The 23,532-nt window shown below is 44.8% G+C and overlaps 1 protein-coding gene across 2 annotated transcripts in view; it reads left to right on the forward strand.

Annotated features, from left to right (window-relative positions):
- Positions 1 to 23,532, forward strand: part of EML6 (EMAP like 6) — a 373,229-nt gene that overhangs the window by 107,579 nt on the left and 242,118 nt on the right. For both annotated transcript variants that reach the window (XM_065401031.1, XM_065401032.1), the window contains exons 2-4: positions 5,614 to 5,773; positions 12,169 to 12,267; positions 20,647 to 20,715. In XM_065401031.1, the coding sequence (XP_065257103.1) occupies positions 5,614 to 5,773; positions 12,169 to 12,267; positions 20,647 to 20,715 (328 nt within the window). The remainder of the gene's footprint in view (positions 1 to 5,613; positions 5,774 to 12,168; positions 12,268 to 20,646; positions 20,716 to 23,532) is intronic.

Consider the following 23,532-nt stretch of genomic DNA (forward strand, 5'->3'; position numbering starts at 1 on the left):
AAGCCTGCTAAACAACTGGTGGGACCACTGGACGGTTGAGATGCTAAAGGAGCATTCAAGGATGATAAAGCCATTGCAGAGAAACTAAATGAATTCTTTACATCAGTCTTCACGGCTGAGGATGTGAGGGAGATTCCCAAACCTGAGCCATTCTTTTAAGGTGACAAATCTGAGGAACTGTCCCAGATTGAGATGTCATTAGAGGAGGTTTTGGAACAAATTGATAAGATAAACTATACAGTAATAAGTCACCAGGACTAGATGGATTCACCCAAGAGTTCTGAAGAAACTCAAATGCAAAATTGCAGAACTATTAACTGTCGTCTGTAACCTATCATTTAAATCAGTTCTGTACCAAATGACTGGAGGATAGCTAATGTGATGCCAATTTTTAAAAAGGGCTCCAGAGGTGTTCCTGGCAATTACAGGCCAGTAAGCCTGACTTCAGTACTGGGCAAACTGGTTGAAACTATAGTAAAAAATTAAATTGTCAGACACATAGATGAACATAATTTGTGGGGGAAAAGTCAACATAGTTTTTGTAAAGGGAAATGATGCCTCACCAATCTGCTAGAATTCTTTTAGGGGGTCAACAAGCATGTGGACAAAGGGGAACCAGTGGATATAGTGTACTTAGATTTTCAGAAAACCATTGACAAGGTCCCTCACCAAAGGTTCTTAAGCAAAGTAAGCTATCAAGGGATAAGAGGGAAGGTCCTCTCATGGATTGGTAACTGGTTAAAAGATAGGAAACAGAGGGTAGGAATAAATGGTCAGTTTTTAGAATGGAGAGAGGTAAATAGTGGTGTCCCTCAGGGGTCTCTACTGGGACCAGTCCTATTCAACATATTCATAAAGGATCTGGAAAAAGGTAAACAGTGAGGTGGCAAAATTTGCAGATAAAACAAAACTACTCAAGATAGTTAAGTCCAAGGCAGACTGCGAAGAGCTACAAAAGCATCTCTCAAAACTGGGTGACTGGGCAACAAAATTGCAGATGAAATTCAACGTTGATAAATGCAAAGTAATGCACATTGGAAAACATAATCCCAACTATACATATAAAATGATGGGGTCTAAATTAGCTGTTACCCCTCAAGAAAGAGATCTTGGAGTCATTGTGGATAGTTCTCTGAAAACATCCACTCAATGTGCAGTGGCAGTCAAAAAAGTGAACAGACTGTTGGGAATCATTAAAAAGGGGATAGATATTAAGACAGAAAATATCATATTGCCTCTATATAAATCCATGGTATGTCCACATCTTGAATACTGCATGCAGATGTGGTCGCCCCATCTCAAAAAAGATATATTGGAATTGGAAAAGGTTCAGAAAAGGGTAAAAAAATGATTAGGGGTATGGAACGGTTTTCGTATGAAGAGAGATTAATAAGACTGGGACTTTTCAGCTTGGAAAAAAGACGACTAAGGGATATGATTGAGGGCTATAAAATCATGACTGGTGTGGAGAAAGTAAATAAGGAAGTGTTTTTTACTCCTTCTCATAACACAAGAACTAGGGGTCACCAAATGAAATTAATAGGCAAAAGGTTTCAAACAAACAAACAAAGGAAGTATTTCTTCACACCACATACAGTCAACCTGGAACTCTTTGCCAGAGGATGTTGTGAAGGCCAAGACTATAACAGGGTTCAAAAAAGAACTGGATAAATTCATGAAGGATAGGTCCATCAATGGTTATTAGCCAGGATGGGCAAGGATGGTGTCCCTAACCTCTGTTTGCCAGAAGCTGGGAATTAGCAACAGGGAATGGATCACTTGATGATTACCTGTTCATTCCCTCTGGGGCACCTGGCATTGGCCACTGTCGGAGGACAGGATACTGGGCTAGATGGACCTTTGGTATGACCCAGTATGGCCGTTCTTATGTTCTTATACTAGAAATCCTTTGGATCACTAGAAAGAAAGGTTAATACTTAAACCATGAACATTTGATTTTAACCTGTTTGTAATATAATACAGACGCTCCCCGGGTTACACAAACCCGACTTACACAAATCCGCACTTACGGAAAAAGTTCCGTAAGTTCCGTAAGCTTTTTTTTTTACTTAATTGTCGGGTATACGTCCCCGACTTATGCAAAATTCGACTTACGCAAGGCGTTCCGGAATGGAATGCTTGCGTAAATCGGGAAGCATCTATACACACACATGCTTTAGGAAAAAAGATGACTGGGGGGGAAATACTTTGTCATCAGGATGTAGTGAAGGTAGACACAGATGAGCAGAGAACTTCTAGCCCATCTACCCAGTTAGTGTGTAGGTGAATCCTGGAATCTGGGTGAGTGTTTATTCAAGTTATAGTTGCTATATTTTAGAGGGGCATGTGTGAATCTTTAAGGTATGGCTACACTTTGAGCTGGGAATATAATTTCCAGCTCGAGGAGACATACCTGAATTAGCTCTGATTGAGCTAGTGAACTAGAAACAGTGTAGCCATGGCAGCGGGAGGGGCTAGATGCTCTGAATATGTTCCTGTCTGAGACCCTAGACCAGTGGTTTTCAACCTGTGGTCTGTGTACCCCTGCTGATCCACAGACTATGTCTAAGATTTCCAAAGGGGTCCACATCTCATTTGAAATTTTTAGGGGTCTGCAAATGAAAAAAGGTTGAAAACCACTGCCCTAGACACATACTCCAGATGACTAGCTCCTCCCACTGCTAGTGCCACCACAGCTACACTCTGTTTTAGTGCAGGTATGTCTCCTTGAACTGAGAATTGCATCCCCAGTTCAAAGTGTAGACATACCCTTTAACTGCCAGATTCCCCTTTTCTTTCAAGCTGACATAAATGCAATTCAGTGCCAGCATCTTTAAAAGTTACTTACAACCACATAACTACTATTCAGACATACACTGCATTCCTGGGGAGAGAGTGGCTATGGGAAAATGATGTTGCATTCAACATGTTCTAGACAGGGACTAGTTTCCCCTCAAAGGGAGCAGCCTATGAAACCTTTGAGTAAGCAGCAACGGGGAGGCTCATTTCAACTGGGTTAGGTCCTAATGTGGCTACCCCCAGATCCATTTTAGTGCCCATGGCGAACAAGCATATTTGCACCCATGCCATTTTTTGGGGGTTATTTTTCCACCCCATTCAGAGGTAACATGTAACTATTCATAATGGGGCGTGGGGCAGGTGACCACCCCATAGAGGTTTTCAAACTGTGAGGCGCACACCCCAGGGGTTGTGGAGGAACATTCTGGGGGGAGAGTGGCGTTGCCAGGTGGCTTGGTCCGGTGACGCCAGGCGGGGCTCAGAGAGGGAACACCACCTCCACCCCTGACTCACCTCAACAGGCCACCCAGCCTGTGTGGGTTGGGGGCGCCTCTGGCCCCATCTTTCCATCCCTATGGCTTTGCACCCTGGGCAGCTACCCCACTTGCCCCACCCTGATTACGGCCCTGGCTACTTCTTTATTGTATTCCTAGAACAGAAACAAAATGGTGGCACATAAAGGAATAGGGCAACACACTAACTAGCGTGCTCTCCAATACTCTTATTCCTCAAAAGTGTTCTCTATTCTTTTGATTTTTTTTAATGGACAGCAACAAATAATTTGGGTAATTCTCTTCCAAACAATGTATTTAGTTACAAAATAATCATAGTGAAAGATGTTCTAGTTTGGGCCCATGTGGTCCAGCTAGATAATTAGCCTTCTAATTCACCTCCTACCATAGCATCTAAGTGTTTTTCCCCATGTGTAACTTTTATGGGTGCAAAGTAAACATGAACAGAGTGTAAACTGATTCACTGTTGTCTCCTGAATCTGCAGTCAGCCTGAAATGATACTTCTGAGAACACTGTAACTGTCCCATTCATCTGAATGGATAATTTCTAAAAACAAATGATGAAACTGTTCAAATAGTTACCTATTTCACTGCTGATCATTTTAGCGGACATCCAGTTAATGTGCTTATTCCACAATCTTAAACCACCTCAGCCCTTCCTCAGTGCCAAAAGCTCCAAATATTTCCTATTTAGCTCCATAGGCATAGTTTGACTTCTATATTTAGGGGGGCAGCTCCAGTCAGGCCAATGGGGCTTCGTGTGTGTGTGTGGGGGGGGAAATTTGTGCCCGCCAGAGGCTGGCAGTTTGGGGGGGGGCAATGCTTCCATCTCCCCAACCATGCCCATGCTTAGCTCTCAAATCTCTAGTTTCCTCTGACTACTCCAACGTAAATATTCATTGCCAATACAAAAATTTAAAATACTAGACTATTGTAAAATTGAACTTAACAATATAAACAAAACAGGGGCTACTGTACTGATTGTATTATTTTTTGTGTCTCATTTACTAAACTCCATTTTTATATTTATTTGAAGCTGCCTCTGAATTTGCAGTTTGCCATGCCAGGGACTCGCAGTGAAAGCCAGCTGAGATCTGGGCAGGAGGGTGGGGAGAGATTGGGGAGAGGACTGCCTGCCCCTCTGTGGGGGGTCTGACATCCCTCCTCCCAATTCTGTATTTCCTGGTTTTCAAAAGTTTGATATGAAACTTACTCTTCATTTCCTGGTTTTTACTAAGTTTGAGTTTTGTTGGTTTGAATTTGATATTCTGGAAGAGCAGGCAACCTTAACTCTGCAATAACAATTTTTTTTGGGGGGGGCTTTAAAGTTGGGGGGAGACTTGATCAGTTAATTTAGGTCTACCTTGCAGCAGAGTATGCGGGGCCTGGGTTATACTATTTTGCAGTAACAAGCATATCCAAATAACAAAGAGTGTAAGGATGTTGCTTGACATACTTTATAATATATTTACTTTTAAAGAGATGCATAAGGGCAGTGTTCAAAACCAATTTCTCTGTAACCCCAATGGGAGTTACATAACTAAAAACCCTGCATAATATTTTTTAAACATTTCTATCTATATACAAAAAGGAGGTAGTACAAGTACTGTTTGATATGTCTGTTGCTAATTTTTCTTGATTATCAGAGAAAATAAGATAAAATATATAGGTACAGGAAATTTCAGCTTTCCTGAGGATGTAGTAACTAACAGTATATCCATAAACACATGCAATTCCTTATCTCAGAGGTAGAAGCAGTAGTTTGACTCCCCATCCCCTCTGAGGTTTTGATTCTTTAAAAAATATATAATGATGATGATGATGAAGACCTTCCTATAGTTTAAATTAATTGTGAAAAATATATTTTACTCAGCTGCTGGCCTACTTTTTTTTTAAATTTGAACTGAAATTTGCATACTAATTTCTAAAACCATGGAAAGACAAAGAGAGGCCTATGAAAGAAACAGGCCTGTCAGATAAACAAACTATTTAAAATACAATAGTTTATATTTTTGTTGACAATACACTAGCTAAAATCTGACTGTGTGCTGAATTGTACTTTATTGATCGTTTTAATCTGTCTCAGCTGAACATACTGTTTAAATTTAGCAAGCTAAATTAAGATGGAAACAATTTGAAATACATTTCTCTAGAGATTGTTGCTATCAAGGTTCTGATATGTTAAAGGAGTTGGGATTTTTGAAAACTGAAAAAAATCAATATTTGTTCTCATCTTTGATTACTCTACAATGTTGTGCTGAACTAGAGAATGAAGTGTGGTTTGAACTATATTCTCTTCTAGCCTGGCTGTACACCCAGATAAAACCTTAGTTGCTACAGGACAGGTTGGGAAGGACCCTTACATTTGCATCTGGGATTCCTACAGTGTACTGACTCTTTCTGTTCTTAAGGATGCGCATACGCATGGAGTTGCCTGCTTGGCTTTTGATTCAGATGGCCAGGTTTGTATATTTTCAATTTCTCTTTTTCTTCTATTTAAGTTTACACATAGAAGTAAATTTTTATATATGTAGCCTGCATATAGAATTATAGCATTACATGAGCACTGAATACTGTAGTTTAAAATTTTAATGCTAATACAGGATCCAAAATACTGCAAATATCTCTCTTTTTCAAAAAGAAATGCTTTTGGGGCCAAGACCTCAGCCTAGCACTCCAGGTAGTTGTGTGGGGCACTGGGCAGATGGTAGACATAGCCCTCCATGGCCAAAAGCAGCCCTATCTCCTGAAGAGTTAGTACTGGAGGAACTGCACAGTGATTGTTTGGTCTTCAGAACCAGCCAGTGTTCACCTGCGCCTACTGTTCAGAGAGCTTCTACAGTATATTGATATTCACTGTGTCCCCCCAGTCCTGTCCCTCCTTGAGCAGCAGAACTGCATTGGTCTCACTGTTAAGGGAGTCTCACCAGCTGTAATGCATAGTAAATTTAATTTAATAAAGTGTTTGAAATAGAAAAACTGTATGGCTTTGGAGCTTAGCATTGGAATCCTGCAAAAAACAAACAAACAGAAGATCACTCACAAAAATCTCTGAGAATCAGAGTGTTTTGACCATATGATTAACTAGATATTTTAAGAAAGATGGAAGTCAAATATAAATGGAGAATTGGATTTTTCGTTATTAGTCACAATAAGTAAATTTCTAGAAGAAAAAGTAATGGTAAACCACAAGGACTTTAACATAAATAGTGTCAAAGGAATGCATATTTGTGCTTCACACAGAGACCTGAGCAAATTATTCCGAACAGTTCATCCCTACAGAAAGATTACCTGTGTAATATTGTACTATCAATGTCTGGAGTATTCCACTGTGTAAATTTTTGTCACACCTTAAAATTCCTACCCTATGTTAGTTTTAAGGACCTTTATGGGTGCCTAAATCCTTCTAGAGGCCATCTGCACTAGGGTACATTTCACCTTGTGCAGTCTTCCCCATGTAACTCAAAGTTTAATCCCATCAGAGAGAGAATTGAATTTGCATATTTTAAAAAAATAATCAGTCAGCTATATTCGTTTTGGGTTGCACAATCAGATATACAGGTATGCTCCCACTGACATCACTGAGCGTTGGATTGTCTGTATCTGAGGGCAGAATTGGACCATGATGAGAATAGTCTCATATGGAACAAAACTACCTTTAATTTTTAATGTAAATTAACATCCTTTCACTCAGTTTAAAATTTAATCTGCAAGGAAGGACACTGCCAGAAGCAACTTCCCTTTAACATATCTTATTTGTAAGAGTACATTACTTTAGTCTTAAATTAATAAATGTGAGTGTTAATTTTGCTACCTAGTAACATAGAAAGATCTGTGAAATGGTTAATAGACATGAGAGGAATGAGGAATTTTAGGAAATTTCAAGGGTCACGGGTGTTAAACCAATTCAACGGCTAATTTTTTTCCTTCCTTCTCTATAAAGGTAATAACACTCAGTACATATATAGGATTGTAATAATAATAATAGTTATCATGTAGTGCTTTACATTGCGCAGCATCAACTAATTAACATTATTATAAGTTGCTGCTCCAGATTTAAGCTTGCTTTCTATTTCAAGCCCAATTTTCAACTCTCTTCCCCCAACTTCCTAAAAAAGGAAACCAGTCCCTCTGAAATTTCATACACCATATCTCATCCCCAGTGTACAGTCTTTCTGGGAAGACTGGGAAAAAATGGGAAGAGAGTTATAATGTTATTGTGTCCCAAAATCTCCTAACTTTCTTGTGTCCTCCTATCTCCAAAATGACTGGGAGACAGATTGTTAAAGGTAGTTTAGTGCTTAAAGATGCAGATAGGCATTTAGTTGGAATTTCAAAAGTGCCTAAGACCACTAAGTGCTTTTGAAAATCCTACTATGTGCCTATCTGAATCTTTAGGCATCTAAATACCGTTCAAATTTTGGCCCCTTACCCTACAGATTCCAAATTTGTTGACCTTGTGTAACAGTGTTCTAGACATGCAGTGGGAGTAGGGGTTGGGGTTGAGGTTGGGTTTTAGTGTGGGAATTCCAAAGATATAAAGAATTATTTTTACGAACATGATATAAACTGACCAGATGCTGAGTATAAGCTTTGCAGCTTTAGTTGTGGGGCTGAGCCAGAATTGGAGGGCATGGATTTGAGGGTGAGGAGACCAGGAGGGACATGGACTCCTGGAAACCAGGTACATGGAGCTTATAGCTGTCAACAGTTCCATTTTGGCCAAGACACTTCTAGGTTCTGAACACCATTGTGGGAAATGTGTGTCCTGTTCTGGGACTAGACAGATTCCGCCTACATATGTATTACTCACTTCCTTCAAATGCACCCCTCATCCTTTTACACTGAATGCATTTTAAAATTGAAAAACCAATAAATAACTAGGGCTGAAAAGGGAGAATAAGGTTGTCTACATGTTCATAGAATCATAGAATATTAGGGTTAGAAGAGACCTCAGGAGGTCATCTAGTCCAATCCCTTGCTCAAAGCAGGACCAACACCAACTAAATCATCCCAGCCAAGGCTTTGTCAAGCCAGGCCTTAAAAACCTCTAAGGATGGAGATTCCACCACCTCCCTAGGTAACACATTCCAGTTCTTCACCCGCCCCCCCCCAGTGAAATAGTGTTTCCTAATATCCAACCTAGACCTCCCCCACTGCAACTTGAGACCATTGTTTCTTATTCTGTCTTCTGCCACCACTGAGAACAGCCTAGCTCCATCCTCTTTGGAACTCCCCTTCAGGTAGTTCTACAGACTAAATAAGCCCAGTTCCCTCAGCCTCCCTTCGTAAGCCATGTGCTCCAGCCCCCTAATCATTTCTGTTGCCCTCCACTGGACTCTCTCCAATTTGTCCACAGTAATTTGGTATTACTATACTTTATCATCGGTAAAACATTATAAAAGATCAATCTGCAGTTTAAATCAGGAAATATTTTATGTACACATTTTTATTTATGTATACTTAATAAGATGCCGAGTTTCAGAGACAAATATATTTAGTTAGGCTTGGGAGAATTTGGGTTTTTTATAATTTTGATGGATAATAATGTTTAAGTATTTTTATACTTGTATTTATTTTCACAGTTGCACAAAATTATGGGTTTTAAGCCATTTTTTTTATTTTTATGGAGATACATTTTCACAGTTGTGAGAAATAATGGGGAAAGACAGATAATTATTTAATTACAATAATCATTGAGATTCAAACAGTTAAAGTGTTATAACCATTAAAACACAACTTGTCATCATCATGTCAAAGTATATAAAGTATCCTTAGATCACACTCTAATAGGTTCTCAAGTACTGTTTTTCTTATTTTTCCTATCTGAAAATTACAATTATTATTGGTGGATATATTTTTCATCAGTTTTTGGGGGGTGAACAGTGAAATCAAGGTTTATAGACATTTACAGATAAAAATCTAATCCTTCCCAGCCTGTATTTAGTATAAACTTGCTATTCAAATTTTTTATAATTAAATACTAAAGTAAAATACAGCCTGAATATCCAGCACACCAGTCTGAGCTACTGCCACTTAAAATTTTTTTCCTGTTTGATTGAGAAAATGTTACTTTCTTTATCAGATTTTATGGCCTAGATAGTTTACAAATTTTTAAAGAAAAGAGCTGTCAATTTGCATATAGATGAAGATATGTTTTGTTGATAGCTACATTTTTTATATTTTGCATCTTCAGAATTTTTTCATAGCTACCGTAAAATTAATGAGGAAACAATTTACTTGAATCAGGAACTAACTATGACCCATATTACAAGCTGTTCTGCGCTGAAGTCAGTAGGCTTCTCAAAAGTGCTGGGTTCTACCCGTTATGGAACAGCCTGCAGATTCAGAGCTGATATTTTTACATATTTAAACATAGTTCAAACATGCATAGGGTTGCCACCTGTCTGGGTTTTACCCGGACAGACCAGTTTTTGGCTTTTGTGTCTGGGTGCCATTTAGGGTTGCCAGGTGCCTGGTTTGCAATTGGAAAGTTCGGTAGAAAAGGGGACTTGACAGTGTCCGGTCAGATGTGGTGACCAGACACCAGCCCTTGCTTATCCAGTGTTGCCTCCTACCTGCAGGTAGGCTTCTTGTCAGGCTGCAGCAGCTCCCATCCCAGCCCTGGAGCAGAGGGAGCCCAGTGTGGGGAGGCGGGGAAGGAGGTGGAGACAATCCAGCAAGTGATGGGGTGGGGGAAAAGAGAAAGTGACTGGGGCGGGGCTTTGAGGGTAATAGGCGGAGCATGGGCAAGGCCTGGGGGAAAGGGGTGGGGATGGAGCTGTGAGGGAAAGGGTGGGGGCAGAGCTAGGAGGAAGGGGCAGGATGGGGGCGGGGCTGTCGGGGAAGGGCCAGGGGGGAGGCCTCAGGGGTTCAATTCCCAGTAATTAGAAAGTTGGCAACCCTAAATGTGCACTACAATTGACCATTTTTGTGTTTCAAGTAATAGGACTGCCAAAAAGTTATTTTAGACACTTTTTTCTTTCTTTACACTTAATTCCAAAATAAATTAGTTTTATTTTTGTTACTAAGAGTATAAAGATGTTAAAATTGAGTTCAGCCTTTGTGCCACAATTTTATATAAGCAGCTGGAGTTCCTACCCTGCTGCTAATAAAACATATAGTGCAGGGGTAGGCAACCTATGGCATGTGCGCCAAAGGCGGCACGCGAGCTGATTTTCAGTGGCACTCACACTGCCCGGGTCCTGGCTACTGGTCCGGGGGGCTCTGCATTTTAATTTAATTTTAAAAGAAGATTCTTAAACATTTTAAAAACCTTATTTACTTTACATACAACCATAGTTTAGTTATATATTATAGACTTATAGAAAGAGACCTTCTAAAAATGTTAAAATGTATTACTGGCATGTGGAACCTTAAATTGGAATGAATAAATGAAGACTCGGCACACCACTTCTGAAAGGTTGCCGACCCCTGATATAGTGTATGCATAGTCCAAATTTACCCCCTTTCTGGTAATTCAGATAACGCTAACATAAATCTCAAACTATTCTTTATCCCCAAATTGCATGTTCCTAGGCTTTTCCTGAAGAACTGCCTTATCCCAGAGTTTCATACCCTCTTCATTGAAGAGAAGCTTCAATTCCTTTTATCTTGGTTGGGATTTAATTCTTCTTAGCGTATGTGCAATGTGCCTCAGGTGGCACGTGACTAGGGCTAGGTCTACACTACGTGGAGGGGTCGACCTAAGATACGCAACTTCAGCTACGCGAATAGGTCGACTTACCTGGCTGTGAGGATGGCGGCGAGTCGACCGCTGCCGCTCCCTCGCCGACTCCGCTTCCGCCTCTCGCTGCGGAGTTCCGGAGTCGATGGCAGAGCGATCGGGGATCGATTTTATCGTGTCTACACTACACTATATTAACTTTGCCTCATTGCCCTCTATGCCATGAAATGCCCTCTGATGGAGGCATAGAGGACAATTCCTGGCTCAGTGTTCCCTGATTGTCTAGGTGTGGAGAGGATAGCCAAGCATGGAGGCACATGGCCTTGTATTCCTGCAAATCCCCATGAGTTGGTGCCTTTTTTTGCTCTTTTGCCTGGTATAGCAGTACCGGTGATATCAACAGTGGGAAATGTGAAGAAAATAATCTTTTGCAGACAAGGTACTTGCCACTAATAGAGACAGGATACTGAACCAGATGAACCACTGGTGTTATACAACAGGACAATTTTTATGTTCCTGCATCCTCCTAAGGACCTGTGAAATTAGGCAAAATTTGAAGAGACTTGGATGCTAATTTATATCTTAAACATCTCTTCTTCATCCTGTTTGTTTATAGCCATAGCCTGGACAAAAAGGGATTCTTGTTTCTTAGGAGAGGGGAGTTCATTTATTTGTATTAAGCTTTTAAAATAATTAGTTATGCATTCTTTCAAAAACAAAATTGAAAATTAAAAGGTAAATTACAGTTATAAAATGATACTAGAAAAGTCCACAAAAATGAGCACCATAAACATAATGAAATGTGGTGGTGTGGGTGGTGGGAGAGGAGTGTTTTAATCCCCCATTTACTGTTAATAACAGTTCAGTAAGATGTGAATGCCAGATTGTTGTGTTACTGAAGCAAGCTCTTCAGATCTTCTGATGAATTTAACCTATGTTTGGTACACTTAAAAGTCAAGTAATTAATGTCAAGCTTCTAGAAAAGACTAGAATTTTTGGCATGTCCTAATATTAAACAAATATTTAACATGGATATCTTGATGGTATCTTTAGCAATTTAGTTTTATTTTGAGTCATATTTGGAGAAATCCTTCTGTACACATACAATGCTTAATTGAAAGACTTATTTTGGGCTGATCTTCAATTAACTAGATTATTTTTTTTCCTTAGTGTTTAGCCTCAGTGGGACTGGATGCCAAAAATACAGTATGTATTTGGGATTGGAAGAAAGGAAAACTACTAGCAACAGCTACTGGCCATTCAGATAGGGTAATCATATAGAAGGAATTATCTGAATTTTGTCCGGAGCATTTCCCGATAACATGTATTTTTGTTTCTATATTGTATTATTTTTTCATTAGGTTAGTCCACAGAAAGGTCCATCAAGTGGATCTGAGTGGAGAATATTGCCCAAAGTTAGGAAATGTCAAAGCAATTTCACCACCAGTCAAAAAAACATACACATAAACATACACATATATGAAGATAAATTAATCTTTTCATTGTGCATATATATTTTACTATGCATGGTATATCTGTGAATATTTCACATGATAGAATATACATAAATAGTGGCAGCAGAACAAAACAATACTGTGTTTGTGAGTTGGGTGAATTCAGTGCTTCACTGTTGTGTACTATATTTCTAACACATCAAGATTAATATTTTTATTCGCTTTTCAAAATTACTTTTTTAGGGTCTGGTGCAACTCCCATTGATGTCTGTGGAAGTTTTGCTACTGACTTCAATGGGAGCTGTTTCAGGCTCTGTTTCTCTAAGCCAGGGGCAGGCAAACTTTTTGGCCTGAGGGCCGCATCGGGTTTTGTAAATTGTATAGAGGGCTGGTTAGGGGAGGGGGTCGTGGCCCGGCCCCCACCTCCTATCTGCCCCCCCCCCGCACCCGGACTCCTGCCCCATCCAACCCCCCCTGTTCTCTGATGGCACCTCTGGGACCCCTGCCCCATCCACACACCCTCCGCTCCCTATCCCCTGACTGCCCCTGGGCCCCCGCCGATCCATCCAACCCCTCCTCTCATTCCTGAAGCCCCCCCGGGACCCCTGCCCCATCCAACCCCTCCTCTCATTCCTGAAGGCCCCCCGGGACTCCTGCCCCATCCAACCACCCCTTCTTCCTGTCCCCTGACTGCCCCTGGAACCCCTGCTCCTGACTGCCCCCTGCCGCCCCATCCAACACCCCCCTCCTTCCTGACTGCCCCCTGAACCCCTGTCCCCATTGAACCCCATTTCCCCCCCGACCACCATCCACACCCCCACCCCCTGACCACCACCCCGAACTCCCCTGCCCTCTATCCAACCCCCCCTGCTCCCTCCCCCCTTACCGCACTGCCTGGAGCACCAGTGGCTGGCAGCGCTACAGCCGTGCCACCCGGCTGGAGCCGGGCCATGCTGCCACTGCTGCCGCCACCTAGGGTGACCAGACGTCCCAATAAAATCAGGACCGTCCCGATATTTCGGTGTCTGTCCCGTGTCCCGACTGATCTTGTCCCGATATCCGTCAGCACTGTGTTTGTTTGTTTTTTGCTCAGCCGGCAGGACTCGGCTTTTTTTTTTTGCTCTGCCGGCGGGCACCCCCCCCCCCCCCCCGCCATGTGTCCCGATATTTTCTTCCCCTCATCTGGTCACCCTACCACCGCCACCACGCAGCACAGAGCACTGGGTCAGGCCGGGATCTGCTGCGCTGCCCCAGGAGCTCACAGCCCCGCCACCCAGAGCATTGCACCGGCGGCAGAGTGAGTGAGTTGAGGCTGCAGGTGAGGGGGAACAGTGGGGGAGGGGCCGGTGGTGAGCCTCCCAGGCCAGGAGCTCGGGGGCCGGGCAGGACAGTCCCGCGGGCCGGATGTGGCCTACGGGGTGTAGTTTGCCCACCCCTGCTCTAAGCCATGATTGAAGTGTTTCAAGGCTTAGCCCTTCAAGCCCTCCCCACAGCGAAAGCAAAAGGGTGTTCAGCAGGGGATTGTCTAATCTGATCCTAAATTCTAGTGGTTGAATGTTTTTGTTCTTCTTCGAGATGTGTTGCTCATGTCCATTCAACTTAGGTGTGTGTGCTCGTCACATGCACCAATGCCGGAAGCTTTTCCCTCAGCAGTATCTGTAGGGGACCGGCTCTGGCGCCCCCTGGAGTGTCGCGTGCATGCCATGGTATACAGGGTGCCACCAGTTCCCCCCAACCTCAGTTCCTTCTTGCCGCCAGTGACAGTGCTGGAACTGTTGCTGCTTCAGCTTGTGCTGTTGCTGCTCGTTCGTACAAACTAGTTATCTCTTGTATTATAGTGTATAATAGTTTTCTGTTAGTGTTTGTAAATCCCTTAGCTATAGTTAGAGACTTCGTAGGTCCCGAATGGGACTTTTCCTCGGGACGGAGAATGCCCTGGTTCCCAGGCTTTGATCTCTGCAAGAGGCCTATGCCCACTGGTGAACCACACAGCTGTTGTCTGCGTTGCTTGGGTGAAGGACACATTAGTGAGAAGTGCAAAATTTGCAAGTCCTTCAAGCCAAGGACTAAGAAGGAGCACGATATTTGTTTAAGAGCGCGCCTTATGGAGTCGGCCCTCAACCCAGCACCGGAGCAATGCTCTGACTCAGAGCCGAGTACCATGACCTCGGTACGCAGCGCCCCACTGGGACCGTTCACTGGCTGGCACTGGTCCCCATCCCTGGCTCCAACCAAGAAGCTCAAGAAGGTGGGGCGAGGCTGGTCTCCAACCTCCCGCAAGGGAAAGGATAAGACTGGGTGTGAGCAAGGTCCCAGGCTGGGCAACTCTTCACCCATGTTGGGATCTCAGGCCCAAGCTCCGGTGGAGTGATGTAGCCCAACCGGCTCCCGGTCAGCTACCCCGGATAGCGGCAGAGGCCTCTGTCAGCTCCGGGTGCGGTCCACGCCAGAGGCCCTGCAGGTAGCGCAGGAGATCATGTCCCTCCCGGTGCTGCCCACACCGGCTCCTGTGGTTCCCCATTCATGGGGTAAGCCCACGTTCGGACTGCTTTGGTCCCCACCTCAGCAGCACCGTTTCCCGTCATAGGGAATGTCCTGCCAGTGCTCGCCCTCCCGTAGCCGCCACGCATCTGACTGCGAAAGGCAGACACAGCGCAGCCCCATTCGGTCCCTGGACTTTGGCCACGGGCAGAGAGGCTCGAGGCGCAGCTCGGTGGCCATTGGGTGCAGACCCTTGGAGGCACTCGCCCGACTGGCAGAAGTACCGGTCTCGGCACCCGGTATCTCTGAGACCGCGGTACCGCTCCAGGGACCCGTCGAGGGATCAACATTACCATTCCTCGGACTGTCGCCAATCCCCTAGGAGGGCATCACCGCGTGCGGGTGCTTCCTAGCACCAGGCCTGTTCTGACTCCCGGTCCTGTTCCTCATACCGGTACCGCTCGTCAAGTGCAGGACGTAGATCGCCGACTCCAAGCCGTTGCGGATCCGTCGAGCGCCACCGATCCCTAAGATCCCACTCCACATCAGACTTCAGGCGGAGTGACCGGCACTGGTTGTGACAGAGCCACCGTTCCACTCCGTCCTGGTCACCTGGGAGCAACCGCTCAGGATCTAGCCCTGGTTCAGAGCAAGGTTCCCTGACAGTGGAACAAGCTCCGGTACCAGCGATACCGGCTACATTGTCGGCACTGAAACCGGCCCCGGGGCCTCAGGCACAGTGGCCGACACCGTGGTACCCATGGAACCCGTGGGTTTACCCAGCCCTCCCAGGCTGCCCGCTCGGTGTCCGGAGCCTTGGAGAGTCCAGCTGCCTCTCTCTACCACCCTCCTCTGGTGCACGAAACCTCGGGTGCGAGGACCCTGCAGGTCCAAGAGGGAGCAGGGGAAGAAGCCACTGGGCCACCAATGGTTGTGGAGGACCCTACAGCACTGGCATCTTCCTTGTCGTCGCCAGACAAGGCTGTAACGGGGCCCCCTCCCCCGGTTCCTCCAAATGATGCTAAAGCGCACCAGAAACTTCTTAAGAGGGTCGCTGCCAACCTGGGTCTTCAGGCAGAGGAGCTAGAGGAGCCTTCAGAATCTCTCTTCGATGTCCTCTGCTCCACAGCACCAGCCAGGGTGGCTCTGTTTATTCATGATGGGGTCTCTAAGATCACTAATGCCCTGTGGCAAACTCCCTTCTCCCTGCCACCCATCTCCAAGAGGGCTGAGTGCAAGTACTTTGTGACATCCAAAGGCCATGAGTACCTGTACACCCACCCTGCTCCCAACTTCCTAGTGATAGCAGCTGTTAACCACAGGGAGCGACAAGGTCAACCCAGGGCTACCCCTAAGAACACAGACTCCAAGAGAAATGCTGGGCCTGTATGTTCCTGGCCCTGCCCACAAGTGGTTTAAGCCGCAGCAGCCTGAGGGCCAGGGGAGCCACCCTCACCAGGAGTCTCCCCATAAGAAATCCAGAGGCTACAAGAGGCTTCCTAGCCAACAGCCTTCGCAGGCCTCTCAGTCGAGCTCAACCCACAATAAGTAGGTGGGCAAGTGCTCATTTTGAGGGTACGCCCAAGGGCGAGCTACTGGTCTGTTCCCAGGATCCTCCCTCCCCTATTTTTTCCAACCACCTTTCTCCTTTCTTCCATGCGTGAGCATCTATAACATCGGACTGATGGATCCTCAGTACGGTGGCACGGGGTTACACCCTTCAGTTACTTTCTACCCTGCTTCCCACCTCCCCTCCCCATCCCTCTCAGGGACCCTTCTCACTAGAGTCTCCTCGCGCAGGAGATAGAGGGGTTACTGCAGCTATGTGCAGTGGAGGTCATTCCTCCAGAGTACAGGAACGAGGGGTTCTATTCCTGCTACTTTTTAATCCCAAAGGCCAAGGGTGGTCTACGACCTATCCTGGACCTGTGAGACTTGAACCGCTTCCTAGCGAAGCTGAAGTTCCGCATGGTCTCCCTGCCTCCATCATCCCTTCCCTGGATCTGGGAGACTGGTACACTGCCCTCGATCTGAAAGATGCATACTTTCACATTGCCATCTTCGAGGGACACAGACGCTTCCTCCAGTTTATGGTAGGTCCCAACCACTATCAGTTTGTGGTCCTCCCATTTGATCTAGCGACAGCACTATGGGTATTTACCAAGTGCATGTTGGTGTTGGCTGCTTACCTCAGACATTGGGGTATCCTGATCTACCTGTACCTCAACAACTGCCTGATCAAGGGCAGCTCCAGGTCCCAGGTCCAAAGGCATGTCGCGATGCTGTTAGCCACCTGCCGTTGCTTCGGCCTGTTGGTAAATGACAAAAAATCCATGTTAGTTCTGGTACAGAGTATAGAGTTCATCGGAGCGGTGCTCGACTCGACCTGCGCCAGGGCATTCCTGACACTGGAGAGATTCAGGGCACTGACAGACCTCATCGCGGAAGTCTCCGCATTTCCCCTAACCATAGCCAGGGTTTGCCTGCGCCTACTAGGTCACATGGCAGCGAGTTGGTTTTGGACGCCTCAGACCTTGGCTGGGGGGCGCACCTCGGCACCCTCCAGACCCAAGGTATGTGGTCCCCAGTGGAAACAATGCTACATATAAACATCAAAGAACTCAGGGCGGTGCACAGTGCGTGCATGGTCTTCCTACCTCACCTGTTGGGCAAAGTGGTCAGAGTCCTGATGGACAACACACCCTCAATGTTCTGCATAAACAGACCAGGGGAAGTGCGATCCTCAGCTCTCTGCCAAGAAGCATTCCGTGTTTGGGATGTCTGCATCGACCATGGAATCCACCTAGAAGTATGTCACCTTCCGGTGCCAAGAACGTGTTAGCAGATCACCTAAGCAAGGACTTCTCCTCTCACCACGAGTGGGTGCTCCGCCCAGAGGTAGCCGACATGATCTTCCAGAGGTGGGGAGCTCCCCAAGTGGATTTGTTTGCCACTAGGCAGAACAGGAGGTGCCACAGGTTTTGCTCCAGACGGGGTCTGGGAAAGGGCTCCCTCCCTGATGCCTTCCTCCTGCTGTGGGCAGAAAGCCTGATGTACATGTTCCCTCTGATTCCGCTCATCAGCAAAGTCCTAGCGAAAATCAAGAGAGACAAGGCACAGGTTACCATGATCGCCCCGGCATGGCCTCGCCAGCACTGGTTCGGGATGCTATCGAGCCTGTTGGAGATCCCTCATGTCCCCTGCCGAACCAACTGGACCTGCTGTCACAGGATCATGGTCGACTCTTGCACCCCAACCTCTTGTCCCTCCACCTCATGGCTTGAATGTTGTGTGGCTGAACCCTGAGGAACAGGCCTGTTTGAAAGGGATCCAGAAGGTCCTCCTTGAGAGCAGGAAGCCCTCAACCAGACAGACTTACCTGGCAAAGTGGACGAGGGTCTCCCGCAGGAGGGCCGAATGGGGCATCTCCCCTTTGCATTCTTCGGTGCAGTCAATCTTAGACTACCTGCTTCATTTAAGGAACCAGGGCCTGGCACACTCCTCTGTCAGGGTGCATCTGGCGGCCATTTCCACCTTTCATCCGCCCATCCAGTGGCAGATGGTGTTCTCCCATGACATGACGGTCAGGTTCCTCAGAGGTCTCAAGAGACTTTTTCCTCAAGTTCGGTCCCCAGTCCCTCAGTGGGATCTCAACTTGGTTCTGTCCAGGTCTTCTGCCCTAAGCCCCATGAGACTAGTGAAGAGAGGTGCCTTCAAGCTTTGGATGTAAGAAGGGCCCTGGCTTGCTACCTAGATCGGACAAAGCCTTTCCGTAAGTCGACTCAGCTTTTCATCTCTACAACTGATAGGATGAAGGGCCTCCCAGTGTCCATGCAGAGGATTTCTAACTGGATCACTTCTTGCATTCAGACCTGCTGTGAGTTGGTGGGAGTCCCTCCGCCGCCACTCGACCAGAGCGCAGGCATCTTCGGTGGCCTTTCTGGCACATTTCGAGCTGCGACGTGGTCCTCGGTGCACACGTTCACAGCCCACTACGCCATCACTCAGCAGGCCAGAGACGATGCTGGTTTCGGCAGAGTGGTGTTGCAATCTACACGTCCATGAACTCCTACCCACCTCCAAGGGGTACTGCTTGGAAGTCACCTAAGTTGAATGGACATGAGCAAGCACTCAAAGAAGAAAAGACAGTTACCTTTTCCGTAACTGGTGTTCTTCAAGATTTGTTGCTCATGTCCATTCCACAACCCGCCCTCCTTCCCCACTGTCAGAGTTTCTGGCAAGAAGGAACTGAGGGGTGGGGGGAACCAGCAGTGCCCTATATACCATGGCATGTTCGAGCCACTCCAGAGGGTGCCATAGCCAGTCCCCTACAGATAGTGCTGAGGGAAAAACGTCCGGCACCGGTGCATGTGGTGAGCACACACACCTAAGTTGAATGGACATGAGCAACACATCTCGAAGAACACCAGTTATGGAAAAGGTAACTGTCTTTTCTGGTGTGAGGGGGTCATAAGGCATTGCTGCAGTCTGTCATTTACATATTTTAAGAAGTATAGTACTTAGAAAATACTTCAAAATCACAACTTTCTATAAAGAAGATTTACACTTTATATTTTGAAAGACAGTGTTGTTTATTATACTAATTGGTTGCATATTTAATATGATAAAATACTTGTTAGCTGACTGGAGTAGCTACTGTGCTTTAAATCAAAATGGAGAAATTAGGCAAGGGGTGTGTGTGTGTATATATATATATAATATATATATATATATAGTAAATGAAACAATGAATTCACACTACTGTGGCTCTTTTGGGTAATGTTGATTGCTAATTTGGCTCCTGAACCTCTGAGGTCTGAATATCACTAGTCTACATTTTAAAAAGAAACTAGTGATTTGGGTGCCTCAATTTTTGGGTACTCAAATTGAGACACCTTAAATTTCAGAGGTTGGCTGCTCAGTGTTTTCTGAAAATCAGGCCCCTGTAAAGTGTCTGAATATGGAGACCCAAAAACTGCAGCACTCTTGAAAGTTTGGACCATAGTATAAACTCTTCATTTTCAAGCTTTATACAATATTTCCCTGAGGGCCTGATTGTGCAGTCATTACTTAGACTAAGTTCTCATTGACCTCAACAGGAGTTTGTTCTGAGTAAAAAATGTGGGATCTAGTCCTTAATTTTGAAATATGCTTACATTGTATTATAGACAAAAATATATATTGCTTGCCAAAATGACGAATGTAATTTTATTATGTAAATTTATTTCTGTGTATATTACCACTTTAGCTGCATTACAAAAGGTGGCATATTGGGTTATATCACCTAACCTGACCTGGGTACACCTTTTCCCATAGGTAATGAGTGAAGATGAGTAATGGTCTCTCCTCTTAACTTTTGGGGGACATTAGCTCACATCACACAACCTGCACTTTATTTTCCCCAGTTTGGCACAGTAAATGTTCTCTGTTCAAGAGTTTCTTGGGACTAGAATAGGTGGGTTGTGCAAGTTATGAATAAGGTCTGCTGGCTGAGCTGTGTGCGGAAGCCTGCAAGCACATGTCTGCATTATCTCTCAGTCTAGCTATAGTTATACTTGTCATTCATGTCAAACAGCATTACATTCACCTAAAGTTTATGCTATTAATTGAATCAAATACTGAGCGATGGAACTGCATTTAAAAATGTGCAAAAGCAAATTAAATATATGGCAGATTCAACTGGTTTATAATTCAAATTAAATATTTTTAACAGATTTTTGATATTTCCTGGGATCCATATCAGCCAAACAGAATGGTTAGCTGTGGAGTGAAACATATAAAGGTAAATTGGCTTTGTTGCTTTTATATTTTAATTTGTTAAAGTTTATAAAGTCATCTGATGTCTTGAACTGCTTGCCATCTTTTCTTTCAGTAGGTGGCTTCCTGCCACCCCCAAACCCCATGAACACTATCTAGATTTCTAGGTTTGCAGCCAATTCAACATGATGAGGCAGATTTTCAGAAATACGAAGTGACTGTAGTGCAGGACAGCTTAACAAGCAAAGTATAAACATTTAATGTCTTAATATTTACCAATACTCACTCCCATTTTTGGCTTCTGCCCTCTCTATTCCACCAAACTGCTCATCAAGGTCTTCAGTTATCTCTTCCTAGTTAAGTCTCAATAAGGCATCACTGAAAAGGTCTGAAAGGATTGATGGAGCCCTGCTTCACTTATTCAAGCTAAGAAAATTGCAGAACCATGGATCACTTGATGATTACCTGTTCTGTTCATGCCCTCTGAAGTACCTGACATTGGCCATTGTCGGAAGACAGGATACTGGGCTAGATGGGCTAAATCAGGACATTGGTCTGACCCAGTATGGCCGTTCTTATGTTATGTTCTTATGAATGAGATAGGGATCCTAACTGCTCAGCCACAGTCTGGACAGAGACTACAAAGAAGGTATGAGAGGAGTCACTCCATGCTGCTGGACATCCTCTGCAGCTTTGGGAGTCAGGTTTCGTAGAGATCCTTGGTTTTCCAGTCCATTTTTTGGCCCAGCTCCCTGCCTTTTCTGTACCTCTGATCTCATGGAACTGGGGAGAGAACCTGAGTACTCCACAGCTCTAGTATTTGTTCCTTCCACACAATTTTGCACAGGAGGCACTTGAGGACCTAAATACATATTTGTAAATTGCCTTCCTGCTGCCTTACTTTGTTGTCTAGTATTAAAATTTAAATAGGACTAAAATTTAAGTAAAATTGAAAGCAAAATGAAAATCCCCCCTGAAAGGTTCATATTTTGGATAAAACCTCCTTGGGCTTATGCAAAGCTTGGAGGGAAGTCTCTCACTTTGACAAAGTTTTCTGTTTTCCCCCGTCTTTGAGATGCATCTTTACTAGATGGCAATTATTTCACATGATTAGGGGTGGGAAAAACAGAAGTTTTAGAAAACTTGCTAATCTCTCTAGCTCTGGAGGCTGAGAAATTTGAACCCCTAAACTTGCACTATTTTCAAAACTGTGAGGTGGTTTTGGCAGTAGTTATGCCATTTTCTGTGTTCTGCAAGCTGCTTCTCAAAACCTATCTTTAGTTAGCACCTGTGCTCTGTTAAAATGGTCATAATTAACCATTCAAACAAACAGATATAGATTAAGGCATGCCAGAAAACTGTGTGTTAAAATGTTTGTGGATTAGGTTTTGGATTCCCATCAAAAGATGTACAAACAGTAGTCCATACTATTTCTGCATCTTAAGGTTAGAGGGATGGGATCACTGCTTGAACTTAGAGGTAGATAAAATAAATAGCTTCTCCCGCTCTATACTATAGGGTAATTACTCTGCATTGTAAAATCAAGATTAATATTTGGGGAGGGAGAAATGGGGAGAGTGTAGTCTTTTCTCTGAGCTTCTCTCTATTCAAGCAATCCAAACTATTTCTGAAATGTACTACAGCTGAGCTTTTGCTGAATGGCTAGGCTGGGTATCAAAGCCAGACCTGCAACCTTCCACATTTCTCAAAGCCTGTGTGCAATTTCAGATGAATAAGTACCATTGACTTTTAAATACATTTAAAAGATTGTGAAGAGCTTTGAGGTCTACAGATGAAAACATATTTAAGAGGTAGGTGTTATTCTTATTTTTCTTATTAATTACTTCGCAGGATCAGGTTAATTTAGCTTCCTGAATATGTAGTTAGGTGCCTAAGTTTAGCAAAAGTCTTGGCAAAAGTGACTTGCCACATATAAAATTATCCCTAAGTGGTGCAGCAGGAGGAGCAGTGTCTGAGTTCTCTCTTCTGTAGATACTCAGTCCTGGCAATCTGTGTCCCATAGACAGTTGGCCAGAGGGCCCCAGGCTGGAATGGAGTTGAGTCTGTTGCTGAGCTTGCTGTAGGCAGGAATCACAGCTGCTACCTCCTGCCTAGTCAGAAATGCTGGCCATCCATGTCAATGGGTGGGGAAGTTGGCGGGGTCAGTGCTGAAAGGGGGACAGTCCCAGTAGCAAGGAAGGGAGACACTCAGCTCCTCCCCCTGGGAGGCACCCATTGGCCAGCTGGGGGAGAGGGGTGCAGATTGGCCAACATTCCCCAGCTCCCAAGATTTAACTGTTGCAGGGACAATGTGGAGCCTCTTCCAGCTCCATTCCAGCAGCCCACCCTACCTATCCGAACTAGGAATGGGAACCCGGCCAGACAGGAGCTGCGGGTCTAGCTGATCGCCTTTTTAGGGAGTCAGGAAGGAATTTTTTCTTCCATGGGCCAACTGGCAGAAGACCAGAGAATCTTTTGGCATCCTTGCAGCATCTTCAAGCCACAGTGGATTAAATAGGAATGCTCTTACTGCCTGACTGAGGTACTGGAGTGATGGTGTTTATTTATCACAACTTGCAGCTGGTTTCTAGTGTGGTTAAGAGACTAAAATGAGCGGCTCCAAGAGGTAAAAGACTGGGATTTTGGTGAAGGGCTCATGTGATAGAGGCAGACCTTGTGGCCCTCATAGGCTGAGGTCCCTACCCTGCTGCATCCTCTGTCCCCCTCATGGGACTCAGAGAGAGCTGAGTCCTGGGGGTAGGCTGAGGAGAGTCACCCTGCGTTATGTGTTATATGGTAAGGAGCCCTATAATCCCCTCATTGGAGCCAATTAAATGCCTGG

Source organism: Emys orbicularis, chromosome 3 (assembly GCF_028017835.1).
Source record: "Emys orbicularis isolate rEmyOrb1 chromosome 3, rEmyOrb1.hap1, whole genome shotgun sequence".
In the NCBI taxonomy this organism is placed as follows: Eukaryota; Metazoa; Chordata; order Testudines; family Emydidae; genus Emys; species Emys orbicularis.